Source organism: Carcharhinus amblyrhynchos, chromosome 17 (genome assembly GCF_965287045.1).
Source record: "Carcharhinus amblyrhynchos chromosome 17, sCarAmb.v2.hapA, whole genome shotgun sequence".
Lineage (NCBI taxonomy): Eukaryota > Metazoa > Chordata > Chondrichthyes > Carcharhiniformes > Carcharhinidae > Carcharhinus > Carcharhinus amblyrhynchos.
This window is the reverse complement of record NC_137340.1, coordinates 52,003,036-52,028,129: the sequence shown is the minus strand read 5'-3', so window position 1 is coordinate 52,028,129 and position 25,094 is coordinate 52,003,036. Positions and strand designations below refer to the sequence as shown.

The following is a 25,094-nucleotide window of genomic DNA, read 5'->3' as shown; positions in this document are numbered from 1 at the left end:
CACTGTCAGTTTCACAATTCAAAGAATCTTATGTGCTGTTAATTTGCACAGAAACAGGCCATTCAGCCCATCTGGTCTGTACCAATATCTATGTTTCATGTGAGCCTCCTCCCACAGTCTACATATCCTATTCTTTCCCTGTGGTGCTTGTGGGTAGACAGTTGTTTAATTAATCATAGAATCCATGCAGTGCAGGAGGCAGCCATTCAGCCCATTGAGTCTGCACTAACCATAATCTCATGTATTTGTTCTGCTCAATTTAGCATAGCCAATCAACCTAACCCACACAGTTCTGGAAACACACGTAGACATGGGAGAATAATTCCCACCAATCTCACACTTGTAAACTAGGTGGGTGGAAAGAATCTGAAGATTTAATTCATACTGTGTGAATGAAAACTCCCAAAACCATACTTAGAACAAAAGCCATTATCAGGCAGATCTACTGAAGCAAAGATCAACAGAGTAGGAAGCCATTCCTCACTAACTGAACCAGTCTAATCCCAGCCACCAGCTCCATCCCCAACATTTGACACACTTTGATATTTTAAACACTGGTGGTCTTTGAAGTATATGCTGGTGGAGAAAAAAACACTTTAATATAATTTTTTTTTTTGCAAATGTTAATTATTCCTCCAGTCAAGAGTTAATCTTACAATAAAAGTTGAGAGGCAACAACTGCAAATCACACATTTTGTGAACTATCTGGATGGAACCAGCAATGGCTCAATTAATCTCTCTTACGTTGAACAAAGGAGGTGGTGAAAAAGCTGTTTGTGTACAGCCCATGTGGCAGGACATTTGCCTCCATGAAACCCATGTGCCAAAAAAAAAGGTGCATTGAGCTGGGTTCCAGAAGGAAGAGGCCAATGGGTTAAAATTGGACTTGATGCTTTAAGTCAGCAAATTAAAAAACTCAACCAGCAATTTAGGCTGCAGAATTATTTCAAAATGGTTTGAAAGATGAAGGGTATCAGTACAAAGTAGGAGAGTGAAAATTACTACCAAGCTTAAACAATTGATGGTATTGGTTTTGAGATCCTAGGAAACAAGGGTAGGAGTTGGACTGATGATCTACCTGCATTGCAATTTTGACAGGATTGAAAATAGGCTGGGGCAACAGAGGGAAATAAAAAGTTGCCTTTCCCACCAGAGGAGTGCAGAAAAGAGGCAAGGAAACTGTCACTAAGCAGAAGTGCTTGATGCATGTGCTCATGGTTAACAGAATTAAGCTATTGTGGCTTTGAAAGGATGTTGGTGAATAATTAATAAAAGCCCTGGGCTGCTGTTTCAGTTGTACCAGAATTGGGAGGGCGCCACAGGCAAAGTAAACTATGTAATCGATGGAAGATCAAATTATTTATTTACCAAATCAATAAAATCAAGTGGTGGGAGAACTGGATAAGGGATAGAAACACAAATTTCAACTTCTTGGGGTGGAAGAACCCCCTCTTCCCAGTAACCACACACATATGCACACCATGCAGTTGGTACAAAGGCAGTGATTAAAAGGACAGGTGAGCAACCTATAAAATAAAAACTTTGCTAGTTCAAAAGGAACATCAGCTGGTAATAACTCCATGGGTTAATGCATGCCAAAGATGGGTCAATGTCTGTCAATGGTGGGACAGTGAGGGTTTTACTGATACTAGTTACAGATGGGGCAAATGGATTAGTGCCAGTCAATGACAGGAGGATAACAATGATTGGTCAGCACGAACTTACAGTGACAGCAGTCATATTCTCTGTGAATTAACCTTCGACACTGTGATACACGTATAGGATTTAAACCCTGTGGCACAATGCCAGCAATGTGCACTGGACAATTTTACCATCCCAAAGAGGCCAATGAGACGGACCCAATTGGAGACTCGGGTGAAATCAGCTGCATACAGGGTCATTCCTGATAATAATCAGTTTAGCAATCCAGGAGGAACCACATCCAAACAAACCTTCCATTAGATCGTTCCCGCCACCCCCAAAATAATTCCTGAGAGAGAGTGTAAGAAAACACTGAGCTATGTACAAAATAAGGGATCAACCCACACTGTTATAATACTGACCCTCTCTGGCAGGAATGGGTACAATCTGGAGAAACCCAGACATGTGGGACAACCCCCATTGACAGGCAAGCCCCAAGGAAAAGAAAGTGCAAACATAGAATCAAAAACTTCAATAGCAGCCGTGCAGACTCTCTCTTTCCTGCTCAAAGTCTATAACTGCTAGCAGTCAATCATCACAGGCCGATACATCAAAATCCCTTTATAGAGGGGTTTACTGGTGGAGGAAAGGTTTGTTGGTGAGGGGAGGATCTGAACCAACAGCCAATTACAAGCCCACACAGGCCATGAAATAACCATAGAACTCAAACTGGGAGAGGCTATCCCTCATCTCTGGCATCCTTTCACACCCCTTTTGGAAACTTTCTTCAGGTTTTACTCACTGTGTTACACTTCCCCAAACACTGCTGCTTGATCTTCCCTACTCTGCCAAGGTGCCCAGAATGCAAATACTGTGCCCTTTAACATGCACACAGACTATATCAAGAATGAGTTGCAACCACATTCAGACTAAACAAAAATGCAGATTTTACTCCTCCAATTTCTCCCAACTTCCGTAGCTGACAGAGATAATTTTGTTTAAATTATTTCACAGATTCATGACCACTCAGGTTCATCATTCAGTAAAAGATGCACTGTTACCCTAACTGTGGAACACCCTACCCTAACTCACACCCATCCTTCATGTTCCATTAAGTCATGACTTTGGCCACATTTGTCAGACTTCAAAAGGGTCACGATTTTCACAAGACAGGTATTTTGTTCTAAAGTTAAAGTTTATTTATTAGTCGCAAGTAAGGGTTACATTAACACTGCAATGAAGTTACTGTGAAATGGCCCTAGTTGCCACACTCCGGCCCCTGTTCGGGTCAATGCAGCTAACTAGCACATCTTTCAGAATGTGGAGGAAACCGGAGCATCCGGAGGAAACCTGCGCAGACACAGGGAGGACGTGCAAACTCCACACAGACAGTGACCCAAGCCAGGAATTGAACCTAGGTCCCTGGTGCTGCGAGGCAGCAGTACTAACCACTGTGCCGCCCTCAGGGCTATTCTGGTTATTAGTACTTGGCAATTTTCAAACCTCTCAGCAGAAATTACACTCAGACTGATCTGCATTTACTTACAGCAGTTAGACCTTACAGCTTGAAAAGGACAGGCCAAAGCAAAGAACAACTTCAACTGAACAGGAGAATAGGTCTGTGCGTTATACTTACTGCTCCTGTCAATGTAAAAATGTGCATCACCTAACTGTGTGAAACAGTCCAGGAGAACTGTAAGGAGATGTATTTTTAAAAAAATCTCAAATCACACGAGCAATTTCAAGACTGTACCTCTCGATTAGATTCGAGTCTGTAACTCACTCCCAAGTATTTGTTACTCTATATGTAAACCCCTCAGTTAGATTCCAGTGTGTAACTCACTCCAGGTATCTATTATTCTATATGTAAACCACCTGAACACCACCCCCCCCACCCCCGATTAGATTTGAGTCTATAATTCACTCTTGGATATCTGTTATCCTATACTTAAAACCACGCAAACCTCGCAATTAGATTTGGGTCTGTAACTCACTCCCAGCTTTCTGTTATTCTATATGTAAACTACCCTGAGCCCCTCAATTAGATTCCAGTGTGTAACTCATTCCCGGGTATCTGCTTTTCTATATATAAACCACCTAAATCCGAGGATTAGATTCCAGGCTGTAACTCACATCTGGGTATCTATTATTCTATGCATAAACCACCCGAACCTCTCAATTAGATTCCTGTCTGTAACTCACTCCTGGGTATTTGTTATTTTATATATAAATCACCCAAACCCTAGGATTAGATTCGAGTCTGTAACTCACTCCCGGCTATCTGTTATTCTATATATAAAACACCCCGAAGCCCTTGATTAGATTCCAGTCTGTAACTCACTCCCGGGTATCTGTTATTCTATATATAAACCACCTCGAACCCCTCAATTAGATTCCAGTCTGTAACTCACTCCCGGGTATCTGTTATTCTATATATAAACCACCCCAAACCCCTCAATTAGATTCCAGTCTGTAACTCACTCCCGGGTATCTGTTATTCTATATATAAACCACCTCGAATCCCTCAATTAGATTCCAGTCTGTAACTCCCTCCTGGTTGCCCAATGTTGTACACAGTCTTTCACTGCACATATCAGGGGTGAAATGAATGATCTCAGCAGCAATTCTCTGAAGTGCCCAGCAGTTGTTAGATGCAACAGCCTTACAGAACATTTGCCAGGGTCTCTCTGATACATCCAATCTTTACTCAGAGACTAGAATAAATGAGGTGATTTGCTCAGGGTTGGTGATGTTGCTTTGACATATTGTACAAGCAGGTGGGTGAATCACACTCCACACATGGGGTTTGGGGCCATACGTGGAGTGGGTGAAATGTGCTTATTTAAATATTTGTTAACAGGTTAAAGGTGCAATTTCTTCATTTCAGTCTTCATCTCTGCTGGAAACGGTTGATTTTCAGTTTTGTAAGAAATGGTTTCATTTTCTGTGTGTTTTTTGTTGGGGTTTGGAATGTTAAGTTGAATAGGCTGCTGAGTTGTAAATGTGCAGGACAGGCTGGGCCTTGTCTGATTGTCTCTCTTGTCAGCTGGCCACACATCAACTGCCTGGGCTCCCTAAAAGAAACCTGTAAAGAAAACAGATTTGGGAGGGGTGGGGTAAGTAGAAGAAAGAAAAAGAACAAATATTAAGTCTTTCTTGTAAAGGCAGGAGCGCAAAGAGATCAGTTCATATGCAAACGTAAAAGCTGGGTTAGACAACAGCACAAAAAACCCATCAAACTAATGCTCTTTTGAGTGATTAGAGGAATCTTGACAAAAAGTGATCAGCAATAAGGGATCAAAGCCAAGGCCTTTTAGGCTGAGAGACTCAGCACTGAAGCCCCAGCATGTATAACAGAGGGACAGATCCAGGCAGAACCCCACGGGCACGTGTGCGCACCCACACACGCTCGTGCATGCATACACACCCGTGTGACCGGCTCAGTTCCTGTCCTCTACTGCGGTAGGCAATCTACAGCGAACCGACAGCAGATATACTAATGTGCTCCTGTACTGAGGAAAGGGGATCATAGCATCAGGGAAGGGAACTGAGGGAGTGCATTTTGTTGCATCCCTTCTACCTGCGAAACATGAAGAATAGTGAACAGCAATTGGAAACCTTGTTGATTTTCACCCTTGCAGCTCCAGTTGATCCATTGAAATGTTCCAGTGCTGTTAAGGCAGTGATCAGTGAACATAGCACACACCAGCAATGGAACCTGCTCTGCATCACTCAGCTGTTCACTGCTGAATTGGAACGACAAGACTTGATTTTGCACAATTCCCAACCCCTACGCTCAGTAAAAAGACTGGACCTTCACAGATGAAAGACAGTTATATATTTTCCCTCCTAACTCACACTATATCCCACACGTACCATTCACCCCGAGCTCTGACTGCCTCTTTTCTCACGAGTCGCTTCTTGTCATCCAATGGTTTAGCCAGGGCTTGGATGACTCGGGATTTACGTGGCAGGATCTGCAGAGAAGAAGCAAATGTAAAAGCATGAAAGAAAGTGACACTCAAATCTGGCCTCCACAAGGCAGAATGATCGATGGTAACAGTCCATCTGACTTCTCTATAGAAACAATGCAGCTGTGCTTTTCAATATCTTAAAAGAGAATTTACTCACAAATTCATCAGAAATACTGAACAGGTGGAAACTTAGCAAACACATTTCTGGTGCCACTAAGCATGGCAACCAAAGGAACAGGTACAGTGTGAACAATTATACCTCAATTTAGCGAAGTGCTGTGTTACGCATATTTGTTTAGGCAAATGGTTAACATAAATAGACACTTCAGGGAAAAGAATCGAAGCAGGTGAGGAAGGCTAGATATTTGGACAATCTAGTTAGAGACATCAAGAATCACGAGCAGTTGTGAAGTGATTAAAAAAAACTATCTTCCGCACTCTAGTTATTAGTGTCACAAGTAGGCTTACATTAACACTGCAGTGAAGTTACTGTGAAATTCCCTGAGTCGTCACACTCCAGTGCCTGTTTGGGTACATGGAGGGAGAATTTAGCATGGCCAATGCACTTAACCAGCACGTTTTTCAAGTCTGTGGGAGGAAACTGCAGCACTCAGAAGAAACCCATGTAGACACGGGGAGAACATATAGACACCACAGAGACAGTGACCCAAGCTGGGAATTGAACCTGGGTCCCTGGCACTGTGAGGCAGCAATGCTAACCATTGTGCCACCGTGCCGCTCAGTTTGTGCACTGGTTTGCAGAATCTTTTTTGTTTCTAGTTGGAGAGAGCTTGCAACATGAATCAGGACCAGAATGATCTTGGCTCAATTCCTATTTTGGTGTGGGTCCTCAACCCTTTATTCATGTCTCCTAGGTGCTCCCAGCGATTCAGCCAGGGTGGGAATGTATAAATTGTGACATACAACACATTGTAATGGTGTGGGACAAAGGGTCAGTTTCTGTGTTTACATTTTAACTGACAGTATGTTCTTCTGGAAAAGATAAAGTGAGTTGGCACAGAAGTGGATTTATAAACCACATTTTGTCTACTCCTCTATCCCTTTCTCAACCACTCACTTTACTTCAAACGCAATAGTCACTTAAGATTTGGACCTAGTTCAGAACACCCTTGGGTCTGTGATCTCTCTCTTTATGCAGCCCTATTGATGCAAATCATTTACTTCTGCCTTCATTAGGAAATTCTGCTCTTCAAGCCTGGTACGTGAGAGGCATCGGAGCCCTTACAAACTTATACGTTGATAATATTTTTGCTTTGTTTGACTCTCTCGCTCAGAAATATGATGTGCCCCGCACACATTTCTTTCATTACTTACAAATCAGAGGTTGTGTGCAAAAAGGGCTCAGTTTCCTGTATAGCCCCTAAATTGCTGATAGGTATTTTAAATCCTCTTGTTAGGGGGTTCATTTTTAAATTATATTCTCCACTTTTTTCACCATGCTGTCCTCTGCTTTGTACATTAAAAACTCAGAGCAAAATTTTGATTCAGAATTATCAGGAGATAACTGGAAGTCTATTTTCTCTCATGTTATGTTCCTTATCTGTGCAAGACATGGCTTGCTAGAAGTTAAATTATATTGTATTAATTCTTCTGAAAATAAAGTACACCATCAGAGGCTGCACAGATGGGATTTGGCAACCTTTTCTAGATTAATTCGAGGAGCTACAGGTGCTCCTGTTTCCTCCCACACTTCAAAGGTGTGTGGGTTAGATGGATTGGCCATGCTAAATTGTCCTTAGTGTCAGGGGGATTAGCAGGATGGATGCGTGCGGGTATGGGGACAGGGCCCTGTTGGGATTGTTGTTGGTGCCGACACCATGGACCAATGGGCTTCCTCCCTATATCTGTCCCATGATTGCCACTGATGTTTGTGTGCGTGTGCATGCGGTGGGGGAGAAAATTACTGCACTGTAATCTATTTTCTTCACTGTTATTCATTATGATTGTTATTAAAACTTTATAAACAGAAATTTAAAAACACATCCAGTGAAACATTGCAGCCACACAGCATTTGACTGTGGTCCTATAGGTGTGGCAGCACCGCTGAGGAAATGCTGCATTGTCTGAGGTGATATCCTTTGATTGAGATAGTAAATTGAAGCCCACACTGTTCTGGTGAATGCTAAAGATCCAATGCAACCACCTGAACTGCAGCGGGGAGTCCTGGCTAACATTCCTCCCTCAATCGGTTCCCTCCAAAAAGAGGAAAAACAACAAACCACATCATTTATCAGCATTTGTGGGGCCATGCTGTACACAAAATCTCTGTTCACTTTACTTACTTAACAATAGTAACTGTACGTTGAGGGAAGAAATAACTGCAAAACATGCATTTGTATAAATACAAGACTAATGGTTAACATAACAGATGATTAATTTTAAAAATCTTACCACATGTGGAGGCAGCTTGGTCAGCGCATGCATACACTGCAAGGATGCAATACGGACCTTCTGCAATTAAAACAGGCAAACTATTAACAAAGAGAGGTGAAACTTTCTAGCAAACCCTAACTCATCATCACGGGACGTCTGTACTCCAAATATATCTCAAATGAGGCACTAAGTGAATCAAAGTGAAGAAACCTGCAAGCCTTGCACTGAAGCAGGAAGGTAAAACATTTTCAAAGTTAAGATAATTACCAAAACAACAGACAAGATGAGGACAGTTGTTTTTAACCATTGAATCCCTACAGTGCATTCCCAGGCCCCTGCGGGTTGCTGTAATCTGGAATGTGCTCCCTGAAAAGGCGGTGGAAGTTGATTCAATGGTAACTTTCAGAAAGGGATTACATCACAGAATTGCTGCGATGCAGAAAGGGGCCATTTGTCCCATTGAGACTGCACTGGCTTTCTACCTGATTCCACTCCACTGCCTTATCCCTGCAACCTTGCACATTTTGTCTCTTCAGATAGCAAGCCAATTTCCCTTTGTGCACCTCGTTCAAATCCCCCTCCACCATCCCCTCAGGAAACTTCTTCCAAACTCCAACCCACCCTCAGAATGAAAACAGTTTTCCTCGCATCACTTTTACTCATTTTGCCAATGATTTTGAATCTGTGCCCTCTAGTTGTTCCCTCTTGAGTGGGACCAATTTCTCTGTATTTACCCTGTCCATATCACTCAGGGTATTGAATACTCCTATAAAGTCTCCTCTCAGCCTTCTTTTCTCCAAGAATAACAGTTCTAACTTTGCCAATATATCCTCACAATTCTTTATCCCTGGAATCATTCTTGTGAATTTCCTCTGCACTCTCTCCAATGCCTTCACATCCTTCCTCCAGTATGATGCCCAGAACTGGACACAATCTCCTGATGAGGCCTAACTAGCATCTTACACAAATTCAACATAATCTCTTTACTGTTTCACACAATGGCCCTATGGATAAAGCCTAAGATATGTTTTACTAACTGCACTCTCAACGTGCCCTGCCATCTTCAATGACTTTTGTACATATACACGGAGGTCCCTCTGATCCTGTTTCTCCCTTTGTTTTAAACTATTTCTCTGTTTTCTTCCTGCCAAAATGAATCATTTCACATTTCCCTGCATTGAATTTCATCTGTCTGCTGAATCCACCAACACGTCTAGGTTGTTTTGAAGCGATATGATCCTCATCACAGCTTACAAAGCTTCCAATTTTCTCCATCTACAATGATGAAATCAGGCCCTGCACACCAGGTCGTTTAGTTTAAGAGCAAGGGTCCCAACAGTGACCCCAGGGGAACTCCACTACAATCCTTCCAACAATGCAAAAAATAACCACTTATCACAACTCAGCCAATTTCTTTTTCAGATGCCTACTTTCCTTTTATTCAATGGGCTATAGAGTTTTGTTCACAAAGTCTGTTGTGTGGCACTGTATCAAATACCTTTTGAAAATCTACATACATCACATCGGCAGCGTTGCCCTTATCAAGCTTCTTTGCTACCTCCTTAAAAAACTCCTGTAAGTTAAACGTGATTTCCCCTTAATGAATCTGCGCTGGTTTTCCTTCACTATCCTGCACTTGTTTAGGTGACAGGTAATTTTGTCCCTAACTATAGTTTCCATAAGTTTCCCTACCAGTGAAGTCAAACTGATTGGTCTGTAGCTGTTGGCTTCATCCTTGCATCCCTTTTTGAACCAGGGTGTAACATTCACAATTCTTCAGTCCCCTGGCAACACCCTTGTGTCTAAGGAAGATGGGAAGATTATCACCAATGCTCTACAATTTCCACTCATTTCTGTCACTATCCTTGGCTACAGCTCATTCGGTCCCGACACCTTATCAATTTTAAGTAAAGAAAACCTTTCTAATGCCTCCTCCTTCTCAATTATAAATTCGGTCAGAGTTTATCAGTTACCTCCTCTGTCACCTCAGCCTGGGTAGCATCATCTTCCTTTGTAAAGACAGATGAAAAGTACGTGTTTCGTAGCACACTATTTCTACTGCCTCCACATGCAAACCTTGTTATCCCTAATCAGCCCTACTCATTCTTTTGAGGATAGAGGATTGGCTGTCTAATAGGAAGCAGAGAGTGGGGGTCAATGGGTGCTATTCGGTTTGGCGGTTGGTGACTAGTGGAGTGCCGCAGGGATCGGTGCTGGGGCCTCAGCTATTTACCATTTATATAGATGATCTGGAGGAGGAGGCTGAGTGTAGGGTGTCGAAATTTGCTGATCACACGAAGATGAGTGGAAAAGCAAATTGCGTGGAGGGTGTGGAAAGTCTGCAGAGAGATCTGGATAGGCTGAGCGAGTGGGAGAGGACCTGGCAGATGGAGTATAATGTTAGCAAGTGTGAGGTTATCCACTTTGGCAGAAATAATAGTAGGCGGGATTCTTAGTTAAAAGGCGAAAAGCTGCAGCATGCTACGGTGCAGAGGGACCTGGGGGTCCTTGTGCATGAGTCGCAAAAACCCTGTCTGCAGGTGCAGCAGGTGATCAAGAAGGCAAATGGAATGTTGGCCTTTATAGCAAGGGGGATTGAATATAAAAGTAGGGAGGTCTTGCTGCAACTGTACAGGGCACTGGTGAGGCCACGGCTGGAGTACTGTGTGCAGTTTTGGTCGCCATACTTGCGCAAGAATATATTGGCCTTGAAGGGAGTGCAGAGGAGGTTCACTAGGCTGATACCGGAGATGAGGGGGTTGGACTATGAAGAGAGACTAAATAGACTGGGTCTGTACTCATTGGAGTTTAGAAGGATGAGGGGGGATTTTATAGAGACGCATAAGATAATGAAAGGGATGGATAGGGTAGAGGTAGAGAGATTCTTCCCGCTCAGAAAGGACAGCAGGACTTGAGGGCACAGCCTCAAGATAAGGGGGGAGCAGTTTAGAACAGAGTTGAGGAGGAACTTCTTCACTCAAAGGGTAGTGAATCTCTGGAATTCTCTGCCCACTGAAGTGGTGGAGGCTACCTCGCTAAATATATTTAAGTCATGGGTAGATAGGTTTCTGATAGACAAGGGAATTAAGGGTTATGGGGAGAAAGCGGGAAAGTGGAACTGATCCACTTCTCTTCAGCCATGATCTTATTGAATGGCGGGGCAGGCTCGAAGGGCTAGAAGGCCTACTCCTGCTCCTATTTCTTATGTTCTTTTATCAGCATTTACATGCTTATAGAAGACATTGGGATTCTCTTTTTTGTTCGCTGCCAGTCTCTTTTTTGCTGATCTTGCTTTTCTTATTAGTTGTTACACTTCCTCTCTGTCCTTCTATATTCAGCCTGATTTTCCATTGTATTTTCTACCTGACTTTCATCATAGGTGCACTTCTTTCTTTTCATCTTTACCTCTATTTCTCTCATCATCCAGGATACTCTGGATTTACTTGATTGACCTTTCCCCTTAAAGGGAATATACTTTATGTTGCCTAAAATATGCTTTCTCCAAAAGTGGCCCATTGTTCAGCCACTGTCTTGTCTGTCAACGTTTGATTCCAATTCCCATCCCAAAGTTGGCTTTCCTCCTCAATAATTATCCCTGCTCAGATAAATAATTAAACATGAAAACATTAGAGGCCAGCAGGAGAAATCAAGGGAGTGAGGCTAATTGGATAGAGCTTTCAAAGTGGCAGCACAAATATGATGAATTGATTGACCTCCTGTACTGTTTAATTCAATCATACAGGGAGTATCCTTGTGGAGATTACACACAGAGGGTCCACTTGAAAAATACTTTTCCTTGGCCACTTCCCTAAAGCCTTCTGACAAGCTTTGACCCAGGGCAAGCACAGTCTTGGAATCAAGACAAAATGTTGGAAAATCTCAGCAGGTCTGTGAGGAGAGAAAAGAGTTGACATTTTGAGTCCAGATGATCCTTTGTCAAAACTCTTGGAATGTTCACTATGTTACATGACTATATAAATACAAGCTATCACATTCGAGACAAGACACCCTGATGGATCAAAGCACCGTGCAATCAGGATGTAGCACAGCCTTCATGTAAAGACTGGAGAACCCAACACAAAACATCTCAAAGGAAAATGTTCTTCACCTTAAGGAGCCCAGGTTTCTGTTCCTGGGTAAAGCTGGCAAAGGTTGAATGAGATGCTCACTCAAAGCCCCACTGTCCCGGTTCACCATACATACCATGGCAGGGCTAGTAGTCAGATTCAGCAGTTTAGTCACTAATGTCTCCACATGCAAGCTCATGATCTGTGGGGCGTCCAGTAACAATGGATGCAAACAGCCCAGAGTGGACAATTGGACAACCTGGTCTGAGCAGGACAGAGCCTCCAGCAGCAGCGTCAGCAACTGGAGAAGGAAAAGGAGCAATAGTTAAAACCAGTAACAATCACACACCCAGTGATATAAAAAAGCAGCAACCTCACACGCTGATCAATATAAACCAACATTAGTAGGACACTGCAAACAACTTGACTGCTCTTCAGTGGCAGTAGGATCTATAATGCCCAATGAAGGCAGACAGGGGCTCAAGTTGATGTTTTAAGATGTTCTTTGCACTTGGGACAAGTAGAGGTTTTTAAAATCATTACTTTATTGATGGGTTGGACCAAGAAAAGAAATTATAGTAATTGCAGACCTATATGCGACTACAACAGGATGTGGTGATGAGATAGTGATCTTTCATGCATATTGCAGGGAGTCAAACATTATCAGAGTGCCTCCATTGTAATAAAGACAGTCAGGGAGCGATCCCAACTTGCTCTAGGGTAAAACAGCTGTCCACTGGTTTGGCAATAGAGGCACAATAACTGACCTCAACATCCCCAGGCTTGGAATTGTAAGGGTGGCAAGGTGAGGAAACAATTATGGATCAATCTATGGTCAGTCCAGTCATTGCTGCTGTAAAGTCCATTAATGTGGGCTTTGGGTATAAATATGACCAGATTGTGATGGCGGAGGAAACCAGACTTGGGAATATGCAACAACAGCAAATATAGAACCACTACTGTGTATGAGGCCATTCGGCCCAATGAGTCTGCACCAACTCAGCACCTGACTGCAGTTACAAAGGATTGTGTAATCCTTTTTTTAAGGCAATTTGGCACACTGAGGGACAACATACATGGCCAATTCACCTAATCGACACATCTTTAGCCTGTGGGGGGAAACCGGAGCACCTGGAGGAAACCCACACAGACATGAGAACATGCAAAGTCCACACAGACAGTCACCCAAGGCCAGGATTGAACGCGGGTCCCTGGCGCTGTGAAGCAGAAGTGCTAACGACTTGGTTAGTGTGTCACTAGGTTGAGGCTGAGTGGAAAGTGGAGGTGAGGTTTAAATAGAGTGAGTAAAATATAAATCACAGATACACAAAACAGCAGTAACAGGATGTTGACACTTGCACACTACAACAGCACCAAGTCCTGAAGGAGGAAAATGCTTGCACTGACCGACGGGAGCTCTGTCATCAGGACCTGCTTCGGGAGACTGTTCAACACATGAGAAAGTGCCTTCAGGTAGTTTGACTTATTATCTGTAACAAACCAAGCATTGGGATGGTATTAGAGTGAATGTTAAATTATCAATGACAGGGCGACAGTGCCAGTGTTGGCAGCAACATGTGGCTCAAAGTAATTAATAATGGAGATGAGGACTCATTTCCCCCTGACCACCCCACCCCACCAACATAATTTCACCCTGGAATTACACAGCTCAAAATCTTCCCTCTAGTCATAGTTTTCACAGCCAAAAGTTTTAATTATACCAAAATACTCTCTTGGGGACACTAGGGTCAATTTTAGTATGGCCATCTCACCTAACCTGCACATCTTTACATTGTGGGAGGAACTCAGAGCACCCAGAGAAAATCACAAAGACATGGAGAGAATGTGCAGACTCCACACGGAGAATGACCCAAGACTGGAAACCTGGGTCTCTGGCGCTGTGAAGCAGCAGTACTAACCACTGTGCCACCATGCCACCCATGTCAGCTCAGTTGCAAATTTTAACAACAATTTAATCCTTATACCTTCTGGAACAATGTACACATACCCCTGGACCCAGTGGCTCCCAGGACACAATGTGGGTGCTGCTGTCTGCGGACTGGTGTGCTCACCTGTCCCGATAGTTGGTCCTCCTGCAAACAATCCTTTTCTCTCATTTGCCTATTAACCAATTGCGCCTTTCTAATCTCTATGTTTCAGAGTGTTCATTCTGACTGCGACTGAAACCATGGATCACCTTCACTGGCTGAGTGGAAGCCCTGGACCAGTTTGGGGACATTCTCAGTGAAGAACCGCTGCCGGTACATGATGCGGATGTCGGCATGAGTGGCCTTGTTCAGCACATCTGTGGAGTCGCTCACCAACATGGAGAATCCGTCTGCCGTCGCGGTTCCCAGATCCGGGTCAGTGAGCAGCTCGATAAGCTGGGACAAGAGATAATTGAAGTCAAGGCGCTGGAGAAAGGTAGCAGACAGTAACGAGAGACCAGTAAGCAAAAAGGCTTCATGCTGAGTAACAGGTCAAGGGAGAAAATTCCTCCTACCTTGTCTGTCAACGTGGTAGCCAGAGGGTGATATCGCAGCACAAGAGATTTTGTTAACTGCAGAAATGAGACAAAAATCAAAAGAAGGTTGTTGTACAGAGAACAAAACTGTCCCCAGTCACATTCTCTGGGGGCAAAGGACATAGCTATTTTGACAATATCGAAAACCAGATTGATACAAGAAAAGGAACCCAAGCTCAAAACCGGAAAGGTGAACAAGATGGCTTAAATTTAACCTCTTGACATGGTGGGTGATCAACATACAGAGCAGACCAGCAGGAGAGAAACTAGAAAATGAGGGTGGCTGTATTAGCAAATTCAAAAAGGAACCAAATCATAGAATCTTACAGCACAAAATGGAAAACTATATGGCCCATCAGCCTTATGCCAGCCCCCTGAAAGAGCCATTTACTTCCTCCCTAACACATCTAACTGCTTCATTATCCACTGCCCTCTTAAAAGCCACTACAGATTCTATATACATTGCAGTTTCTATTAGGGTGGCAGGATAGCTGTTGCCTCACAGCACCTGGGTTCGATTCCTGGCTTGGGTCACTGTCTGTGTGGAGTCTGCACACTCTCCATCTCTGCATGGGTTTTCTCTGGGTGATCCAGTTTCCTCCCACAGTTCGAAAGACTTACTGGTAAGTGCACTGCCGTGCGAAATTCTCCCTCAGTGTATCTGAACAGGCGCCGGAGTGTGGGATTTTCACAGTAACTTGCTTGTAGTGTTAATGTAAGCCTACTTGTGACATTAATGAATAAACTTAAACTAGTAAGTTGCATTGTAAATCTCAAACCATTGCTCATGAAGTCACTGGTTAGTAACTGAGAACAGGAATCCTGGCTGATTTCCCCATTGCCCCTTAACCGAAGGATGTTGAGACAACTGAGGCACCTGTACCCTTGGATAAATTGTATTTCATCTGTCAGACATGGTCAGTGTAGCATTTTGCACCAGGACGTTGCTGGTTCAAATCCCACTGCAGAGGCACAAGCACAAAATATTCCCAGCGCTGTTTATAAAAGATTGCTGTGAAACGAGACAAGACATGAAACTAAGGCCTCCGAGATGGATCAAACAGATCCCACAGCTATGATTATGAAATACAAGGCAGTTCTCGTGTCCTGGCCAATATTTATCCCTCAGCCAACATCACTTGCTTTTTGTGGGAGTTTGCTGCACACAAACTGTTGTCATGCTTCTCACATTCTGACCCATGGCTACACTTAACTGTCTGTAAAGTGTTTTGAGGCAATTTTAGGATATGAAGGCATGAGATAAATTAAATTTCTTCTTTACCTCTAATACCATTGGCACATAGATTCCTTACCCACAGCAGCAAGGTGAAGATCCGGGTCCTGCTAGTGGATTGCGAGCAATCGCCAGTGTTCCTCCCCAGCCCACTGTCAATCTTTTTCAGTACATCACGTAGAATAGCATCCAACTGCTCACCTACACAAAAAAGGGGAAAATAATCCATCATGAGAGGGTCGTACCAAACTGAGGCTGAGGCTCCCTCACATGGAGGTAGGGAAAACAGGCCAAGCAAGAGTTGACTAAGGTAATTCATTCTAGTCCAAAACTGTCCCCAGAATTTCAATGACAAACCCATATATGCTGAGGCTGCTGCAAAGGTTGTTGTTTGATAGACAAGTTCTGTTTTCACCCTGAACTTCCCCTCCCTCTCATCACACTTTTCTGCTGTTCTGTATTCTGTCAATATAACTGCTTATTGCTGCTCTGAACTGGGCCATGTTGGGTCTCGTTGATCAATCCATCACCAGTTACACTGTACAGGGTATCAGTTTAGCTCAGTTGGCTGGACAGCTGGTGAGTGATGCAGGGGCAATGCCAACAGTGTGGGTTCAATTCCTGTACCAGCTGAGGTTATTCATGAAGGCCCCACCGTCTCAACTTGCCCTTACCCTGAGGTGATCCTCAGGTTAAATCACCACCATTCACAGCCTATATGTGGAAGCCATAGAAAGAGTGCAGAGGAGATTTACAAGGATGATGCCTGGATTGGGGAGCATGCCTTATGAGGATAGGTTGAGGGAGCTTGGCCTTTTCTCCTTAGAGAGACATAGGATGAGGGGTGACATGATAGAGGTGTATAAGATGTTGAGAGGTATTGATTGAGTGGATAGTCAGAGGCTTTTTCCTAGGGCTGAAATAGTTGCCACAAGAGGACACAGGTTTAAGATGCTGGGGAGTAGATAGAGGAAGATGTCTGGGGTAAGTTTTTCACTCAGTGGTGGGTGCATGGAATGGGCTGCCAGCAACAATGGTGGAGGCGGATTCGATAGGGTCTTTTAAGAGACTTTTAGATAAGTACATGGAACTTAGTAAGATAGAGGGTTATAAATAAGCCTAGTAATCTCTAAGGTAGGGACATGTTCGGCACAACTTTGTGGGCTGAAGGGCCTGTATTGTGCTGTAGTTTTTCTATGTTTCTATAGTTGTCAGGGACAATGGTGACTTTCCTTTTTACTTCACATGGTTAACGACAGTTGATAAGCATTGGCTCACCCATAAATGAACACACCTGTAAGAGTGTGGTGTGAAAGGAGTTGGGAGAATGTCATTCTGCTGTCTCAATAATAAACCTGCCTGAGGTAAGCTTTAGATTCATTCTTCCACAATACACAAATATTGCAATTAATGTATTGTCTACTCGTACTTATAGACCTCACACTGATCTTGGTCCCCACCTGACTCTAATGTTCAGCTATTTAAAACCTAGGCTTTGCATTCCATACAGGTTAGGTTTCTCTTGTGTCACCTTACATAGGGTGGGGGTGAGAATGAAGGAGGCTCCTTGCACTGAGGGGAGGAGTGCTTTATCCCAAGGACCAGCTCTCACCATCTTCCCAATGGCAGACTGTAATGTAATGTTGTATTTTGGTAATCACCTAACCTGGTATTATTGGGGATGTGAGGCATCTTCCCTGGTTTAGGGTGCTAGTATCACCCACACTTGTAGAAGGCACAAGTGACAAATGTAACAAAGACCTTTTGCAATGGGAAGGTAATAAAATCCAGAAATCTACAGCTGCCAAATTAGCTTAGGGGTTTCAAAAAAAAGGGGCAGCATGGACAAGTTGGGCCAAAGGGCCTGTTTCCATGCTGTAAACCTCTATGAATCTAGGAGAGAAGGCAAGTTAGAATGAAACATCAGAGGACGCCATTGTCTCTGTTCTGGTGCTTTGAGAGATTGGTACTGTTAATTCCACTCTCTTTCCCTACAACCATAAAAACATTTCCATTAGAGTAATTGTCTAATTCCATTTTGAAAGTTACTACTGAATGTGTAGCGTTAAATGGATTAGACATTGGGAACATATAGGGTTACAGTGATAGGACCTGAGTAAGATACTTGGTATTGGTAAGAGTCAGTGTAGACTCAATGGGTCGAATGGCCTCTTCTGACTGTAGGGGCTTAATAAATCTGCTCTCACCACCCTTACAGGCAGCTCATCTCAGATTATCACAAGTCACTGTGTGAAATCGATTCTTGTCCTCTTCCCTCAAATTCATCACACTGCACAGTGCGAAAATGCCTTGATATTTCAGGATGTAGAGATGCCAGCACTGGATTGGGCTGGGCACAGTAAGAAATCTCACAATACGAGGTTAAAGTCCAATGAGTTTATTTGAACCACGAGATTTCAGAAACATATCTCTGTCTATACATGCCGTGTTTGTGAACCCAAGTCTCCACTCACCTGATGAAGGAACAGTGCTCTGAAAGCTCATGATACCAAATAAACCTGTTGGACTTTAATCTGGTATTGTGAGACTTCTTTGGTATTTCAGGTTCTTGCTTATATTTATAGAGATATCCAACTGGATCAAGCTCATTAATTGCCCCAGAACACAGTTTAGTCTTAAGGTGAAGCAGTGTTAAGACAAGGGGTGCTCACAGGATACAGGTTCCCCCATTTTGAAGTCATTTTCTCTCTGCCTTCACTTCCACTGTAAGTTCTTGTGTCTATATTTGTGTTGGAAAGTTGACATGTTGCAGTTACAGCCTCCTGCGAATGGTTCTACTGCAGAGGTTCCACTAGAGGGAGTGCAGATGCCAGCAGATAGTTTTATACAAGCAATTTTCTACTGCAAATCCAGGCACAGAACAGAACAATGGTGACACAGAAATGTGTGCATGTACAAAATATCTGACAAAAGAAGCTTGAGCAACCATGCATATCACTATCAATGTGGAAAAGAATAGTGTCAGCCCATCTCAAGACCAAGGCACGGGTTCGTTGGGCCGAAGCGCCTGTTTCCCGTGCTGTGCTGTTCTTTGTTCTAAAAGAGGCAGTTAGATTCCACAATTGGGGAACTGAGTATTGATGGATGGTCTCCCCTTACCTTTCCAACAGGTTAAGATGCTACATAAATGGCAGTATTGCAGACTGAATATTGAACAATATCTTGGTTCAGATTACTGCACCTGGAGCACAAAGACTTGCGGACCCAGTTCTCACACAGAACAGTACAGGCCCTTTGGCCCTCGATGTTGTGCCGAGCCATATCCAAACCCAAGATCAAGCTATCCCACTCCCTATCATTCTGGTGTGCTCCATGTGCCTATTCAATAACCGCTTAAAGTTCCTAAACTCCACTATCACAGCAGGCAGTGCATTTTGCACCCCAACCACTCTGAGTAAAGAACCTACCTCGGACATCCCTCCTACATCTCCCAACATGAACCATATAGTTATGCCCCCTAGTAACAGCTACACCCACCCAAGGAAATAGTCTCTGAATGTCCAATGTATCTATCCCCCTCATCATCTTATAAACTTCTATTAATTTGCCTCTCATCCTCCTCTGCTCTAAAGAGAAAAGCCCTAGCTCCCTCAACCTTCCCTTATAAGACCTACTCTCCAAACCAGGCAGCATCCTGGTAAATCTCCTCTGCACTCTCTCCAATGCTTCCACATCCTTCTTATTGTGAGGTGACCAGAACGGCACATAATATTCCAAATGTGGTCTCACCAAGGTCCTATGTAGTTGCAGCATAACCCCACGGCTCTTAAACTCAAACCCCCTATTAATAAATGTTAACACACTATAAGCCTTCTTCACGGCTCTATCCACTTGAGTGGCAACCTTCTGTGGCTATGAACCCCCAGATCTCTCTATTCCTCAGAACCCTGCTGTTGACCTTGTAAACTGCATTCAAGTTTGTCCTACCAAAATGAATCACCTCATACTTAACAGGGTTAAACTCCATCTGCCACTTTTCGGCCCAGCTCTGCATCCTAATCAATGTCTCTTTGCAGTGTGCAAGAGCCCTCCACCTCATCCACTACTCCACCAATCTTGGTGTCATCAGCAAATCTACTGACCACCCTTCAGCCACTTCTTCCAAGTCATTGATAAAAATCACAAATTGCAGAGGACCCAGCACCGATCCCTCTGTTACACTGCTGGTAACTGGCCTCCAGTCTGAAAATTTCACTCCACCACTCTGTCTTCACCTCTCTGTCTCTCACCTGCAGGGCACTTATTGATAAGGCCAGCAATGCATTTGGCAGCAGATGTGTAAGTGAACCGATGGTTGCTGGTGCAACACAGCTCCATCAAGTGTGTCAGCAGCCTCTCCTGTTGGGGTACAGTTACCTGCAACAAAGGAAATGCTTTAGTAACTCAATGATTGGTGATTTAAGGCATATGAAACCAAATAAGAGCTCAGTCAGACATTTCCTCCTTCAGTTCTTTCTCAAAAAGAAACTGGTAATGGGTTGTGAAATTAACCACCCTGCAACACCCACACTTTGGTGATTAAATGAATGCAAACTGGGGGTCATGTGACATGAGCGCAGGAGTGGCAGTGTTTTCACAAGCTGCGGTGTTACCCATCCTTTAATTCTTTTGTCCTAAAGTCTGACCTGCAATTAGTTGATCCTGATGTATATAATCTGTGAAATGTTTTTGTAAAATCTTGGTCAACTTTTTGACTACCAGTAGTCGAATTAAGCTGAAGAAATCCTTGTTTGAGAGATGCAGTCGGAGCTGACTTGAATGGGGTCCAGTTCACACTGGCAGTAATGCTGGCAAGCAGGCAGGAGGTGCGGCTAGTGCCAATCATAGAATTTCTACAGTACAGAGGGAGGGCCATTTGACCCATCGAGTCTGTATCGACCACATCTCACCTAAGCCCTATCCTGTAACCCCACACATTTACCCTGCTAATCCCCCTGATTTGAACATGGCCAATTAACCTAACCCACACATCTTTGGACTGAGAGAGGAAGCCAGAGCACCCGGAGGGAACCCACGTAGACACAGGGAGAATGTGCACGTTCCACAGACAGTGACCAGGGCTGGAATTGAACCCAGGTCCGTGGCACTGTGAGGCAACAGTGCTAACCACTATGCCGCCAAAGTGAGGACTGATTTTGTGAGTAAAAATGTGAAAGGCATATTCTATTCCCTAGGGGTGGCATGGTGACACATGTCAGTGTGACAGTTTTATTTTCCACACTGCACCATGTTGTGAGGTGGAATGGGAACTGACAGCTCACTGCTAATTTGTAAACATATTCTGCTCAGTGGACTCCTCTGAACCATCCACCTTGGATCTGTGCTGGAATGGACCAAGACAGTCTCAGTTCCAAGGTGAGGGGAAAACTCTGGTGATTTGACATTACATAGTCAGGTGGGGTTAATACTCACATTCTTTGGCAGCGAGCAAACGGCAGCCTGCAGGAGAGCAGTCAATTGAGTCTGTGGCCAGGGCGAGTCAGGCAACTGCAAAAGGAAAGGAGAGATGATTACAGCATCCTGACTACAGGGAGACTTTCCAATCTCACAAATCTTTATGATGAGACAGAATGTATTTATAAACTGCTGCTGAAGGATTGAACTGCCAAAGCTCCACTAAGCCAAGCTTCGATCTCCCTGTTGGATGATGGCTGGGGAAATATAGGCAGCCTTCAACCAGCAATATTGAGAGGTTTGGGACCTTCTCCCTCACCAGCATGGAAGGTATTAATGGGTTTTACAACACATTTCATTTCAGGAGCCCTGTGTCAGCATCAAGCACTCCCTGGTCAGATAAGGAATAAAAAAACCCCTGGGTTCCACTCTAACATGATATCAATATGAAGAGGGGACATGATCCAGTTTTACACAAGGCCTGCCAAATTCATACTGTAAATTAGAGCTACATGCGAGGCAGCTTATAGACCCAGGACAGCACAGTGGTTAACACTGCTGCCTCACAGCGCCAAGGACCAGAGTTTAATGCTGGCCTTGGGTCAATGCCTGTGTGCTGTTTGCACCTTCTCCATATGTCTGTGTGAGTTTCCTATGGGTGCTCCTCCTCCCACACCCCAAAGATGTGTAGCTTAGGATGACTGGCCATGCCAAATTGCTTTCTGGCGTCAGGTGGGCTAGCAGAGTAAATCTATGGGATTACAGGAAAAGGGCCTGGGTGAGATTGTTGTCGGTACAGACTCAATGGGTTGGATGGTCACCATAGGGATTCTATAATAAATGGAATTGTACAAGGGAGTTCTAAAACGAAAGTTCGTTATTTCCTGCACAACCACGAAATTACTTGATTTGTTGTCACATGTATGAGTATACATGAAAAGTATTGTTTCTTGTGTGCTATACAGAAAGCATACTGTTTATAGAGGAGAAAGTGCTGAACGTAGTGTTATAGTCATAGCTAGGATGTAGAGAAAGATCAATTTGATACTAGGTAGGTCTATTCAAAAGTCTATTGGCAGCAGGGAAGAAGCTGTTCTCGAGTAGGTTGGCATGTGATCTCAGTCTTTGGTATCTTTTTCCCAAAAGAAGGTGATGGAAGACAGTATGTCCGGGGTGTGGGGTCCTTCATTATGCTGGCTGCTTTCGAGGCAGCCGCAAACCCCATAGACAGTGTCAATGGATGGGAGGCTGATTTGAGTGATGGACTGGATTTTGTTCATGATCCTTTGTGGTTTCTTGTGGTCTTGGACAGAGCAGGAGCCATACCAAGCTGTGATACAACCAGAAAGGATGCTTTCTATGGTGTATCTGTAAAAGTTGGTGAAAGATGTGGCAGACATGCCAAATTTCCCTAAGTCTACTGAGGAAGTAGAGGCGTGGTGAGCTTTCTTAACTATAGCATCCAATGGAGGGATCAGGACAGGTTGTTAGTGATCTGGACACCTAAAAACCTGAAGCTCTCGACCATTTCTACTTCATCCTCATTGATGTACAGTAAGAAGTCTCACAACACCAGGTTGAAGCCCAACAGGTTTATTTGGAATCACAAGTTTTCAGAGTGCTGCTCCTACCTCAGGAAAGTGCTTTTGATGTAGACAGGGGCATGCCCTCCAAGGCACTTCCCGAAGTTGTGACTACCGCTTTCGTTTTGTTGACAGACAGAGAGATTATTGTCATTGTACCAGTTCACCAGATTCTCTATTTCTTTCCTGTACTCTGCCTCATCATTGTTTGAGATCCGACTCTCTACGGTGGTGTCATCAGCAAACTTGAAAATCAAGTTGGAGGGGAATTTGACCACACAGTGAAAGGTATGTAAGGGGTATATATAGCAAGGTGCTGAAGTGTTGAGGAGGTGTTGTTGCCCATTCTTACTGACTGTGGTCTTGGGACAGGAAGTGTGGGATCCAGTTGCAGATGGAGCAGCTGACCCCCAGGCCATGGAGTGTGGAGATGAGTCTCATAGGAATAATGGTATTTAAGGCCCTCAATTATGGGGTTTATCAGGATGGTGGGGTGAGGGCTGGAGTAATGAATCCCAGCTCTTAGTTCCTGAGCAAGACTATAACAGGGAGCTAGCAAGCAGAGACCTTCAAAGCAAGGAATGTCACAGGAGGGAAATGAAGACTCAGCCAATGACTCACCAACTACTCTCTCCCACCTACTGCTGATAAAGTCACTGGTGTACAGCCTTGGGTGCAGTTCTCCAACCAAGTCACATAATGCAGAACGGAATAAACCCTGCCTGAAGTAGGGATAGTGGCAGGAGAATTTTCTCTTTCAGAAATGTCTGGTACCCCTCAGTTCTCGAGCATGATGTCTCTTTTCCAATTAAGGCTCCAGGGGCAGTGAGTAATTTCAGTATTTTAGCCAAGTGGCCAATTATCACCTGAGCTTTGACGGCATAACATTAAGCAGAGTATTCAACTGGAGAAGCTGCACTTGGCTTTGTTCACACTCTCATTTTTTGATAGAATTCAGTGGAAATATCATTGGAAAGACCAATGTTTATTGGCTCCCTTCCATCCCTAACGCCGCTCCTGCCTCCACCCCAAGTGAAGTGAGCAGACTCAGCACAGAGCAAAGTTCAAACCTGGGCACTGAGCAGTACGGAAATAGGAACAAGAGTCGGCCATTTGCCCCCTCAAGACTACTCCACTATTGAATATGATCAGGCTGAACTCCACTTTCCTGTCTTATTCCCATTATCCCTTGATTCCAAAAATCTATTTTTAAAAATAATTTCATGGAATGTGAGCATTGCTGTCAAGGCCAGCATCTGATGCCCATCCCTTGAGACAGTGATAGCGATCCGCCTTCTTAACCACTGCAGTCCATGTGCATAGCTACAACCACACTGCCATTAGAAGGGGAAATAAACCCAATGACTGAGCATCCACAGTTCTCTGAGGCACTTCAATGATGCAAACCCTGAGTCAAGGAATATCTTATCGCAGGCAGCACAACTGTTGGGCCAAATGGCCTGCTTTTGTGCTGCAAAAAAATCTACGTAATAACTTCTAAATGACTGGCCCCTGATTTTGACCCCCTAATCCTAGATTCTCCACTGGGTAAAAGCCATCTGGAGGGCTGGAAACAGCTTGTTGAGGTGAAATGCGCATCTGAATTTAACATCACATTAATGTGCTTTACATGCAGTTCCAGAAAGCACCCCCTGATGGTGCTGGTGAAATGTTAGTGAATGTTTCAGATCAATTGCACAGCTCTTCAAAGTTAACTTTATTCATTTAAAACATCACTCTTCAAACTCAGATATATAAGGAACAGGTCTACTCCTGCACCTGAGGCGGTGGCCTTTATTTTGAGGGACTGGAATTTAAAGGAGTGCTTTAATTATGTAGAGCCTTGGTTAGATCCCATGTGGTGTCACTGTATTCAGACACTGCGCTGCAAGCCTTGGAGCAGATAAACAGCAGATTCACCAGAATGATCATACAGCTACATGGGTTGAATTCCAGGCTTGTATTCCCTCAACGGTGAAAGATTGAGGAATGATTAAATCGAAGTGTTTAAAATAAAAGGATTTCAATCAGGAGGTGGCGAGAAATGCCTCCTCTGGTGGAAGAGGAATCCAGAACAAGGCTGAGCAAAATGCAATACTCCAAGTGGGGCCTAACGAAGGCTCTCAACTTCAGAGAGCTGGGCCACCTAGGATTAAACTGGGAAGCAATTTGTCAACACAGTTGTGGAAATCTGGAACTCAAAAAGTTGCAAATGTTCAGGAGCAAACAAATCTCTCAACTAGTAAGTTTATATTGGGTAAA

At 43.8% G+C, this 25,094-nt stretch overlaps 1 protein-coding gene across 1 annotated transcript in view; it reads right to left on the bottom strand.

Moving 5' to 3' along the window:
* Window positions 1-52: 52 nt before the first annotated feature.
* The window catches only part of mms19 (MMS19 homolog, cytosolic iron-sulfur assembly component), an 81,032-nt gene continuing 55,990 nt past the window's right edge, over window positions 53-25,094 (bottom strand). The window contains exons 18-27 of the mRNA XM_080205943.1: window positions 21,268-21,342; window positions 20,085-20,211; window positions 15,914-16,035; window positions 14,580-14,636; window positions 14,274-14,460; window positions 13,484-13,566; window positions 12,213-12,377; window positions 8,028-8,087; window positions 5,518-5,618; window positions 53-4,726 (exon numbers count right to left, since the gene is read on the bottom strand). Of these exons, the coding sequence (XP_080062069.1) occupies window positions 4,699-4,726; window positions 5,518-5,618; window positions 8,028-8,087; window positions 12,213-12,377; window positions 13,484-13,566; window positions 14,274-14,460; window positions 14,580-14,636; window positions 15,914-16,035; window positions 20,085-20,211; window positions 21,268-21,342 (1,005 nt within the window). The 3' untranslated portion in view covers window positions 53-4,698. The remainder of the gene's footprint in view (window positions 4,727-5,517; window positions 5,619-8,027; window positions 8,088-12,212; window positions 12,378-13,483; window positions 13,567-14,273; window positions 14,461-14,579; window positions 14,637-15,913; window positions 16,036-20,084; window positions 20,212-21,267; window positions 21,343-25,094) is intronic.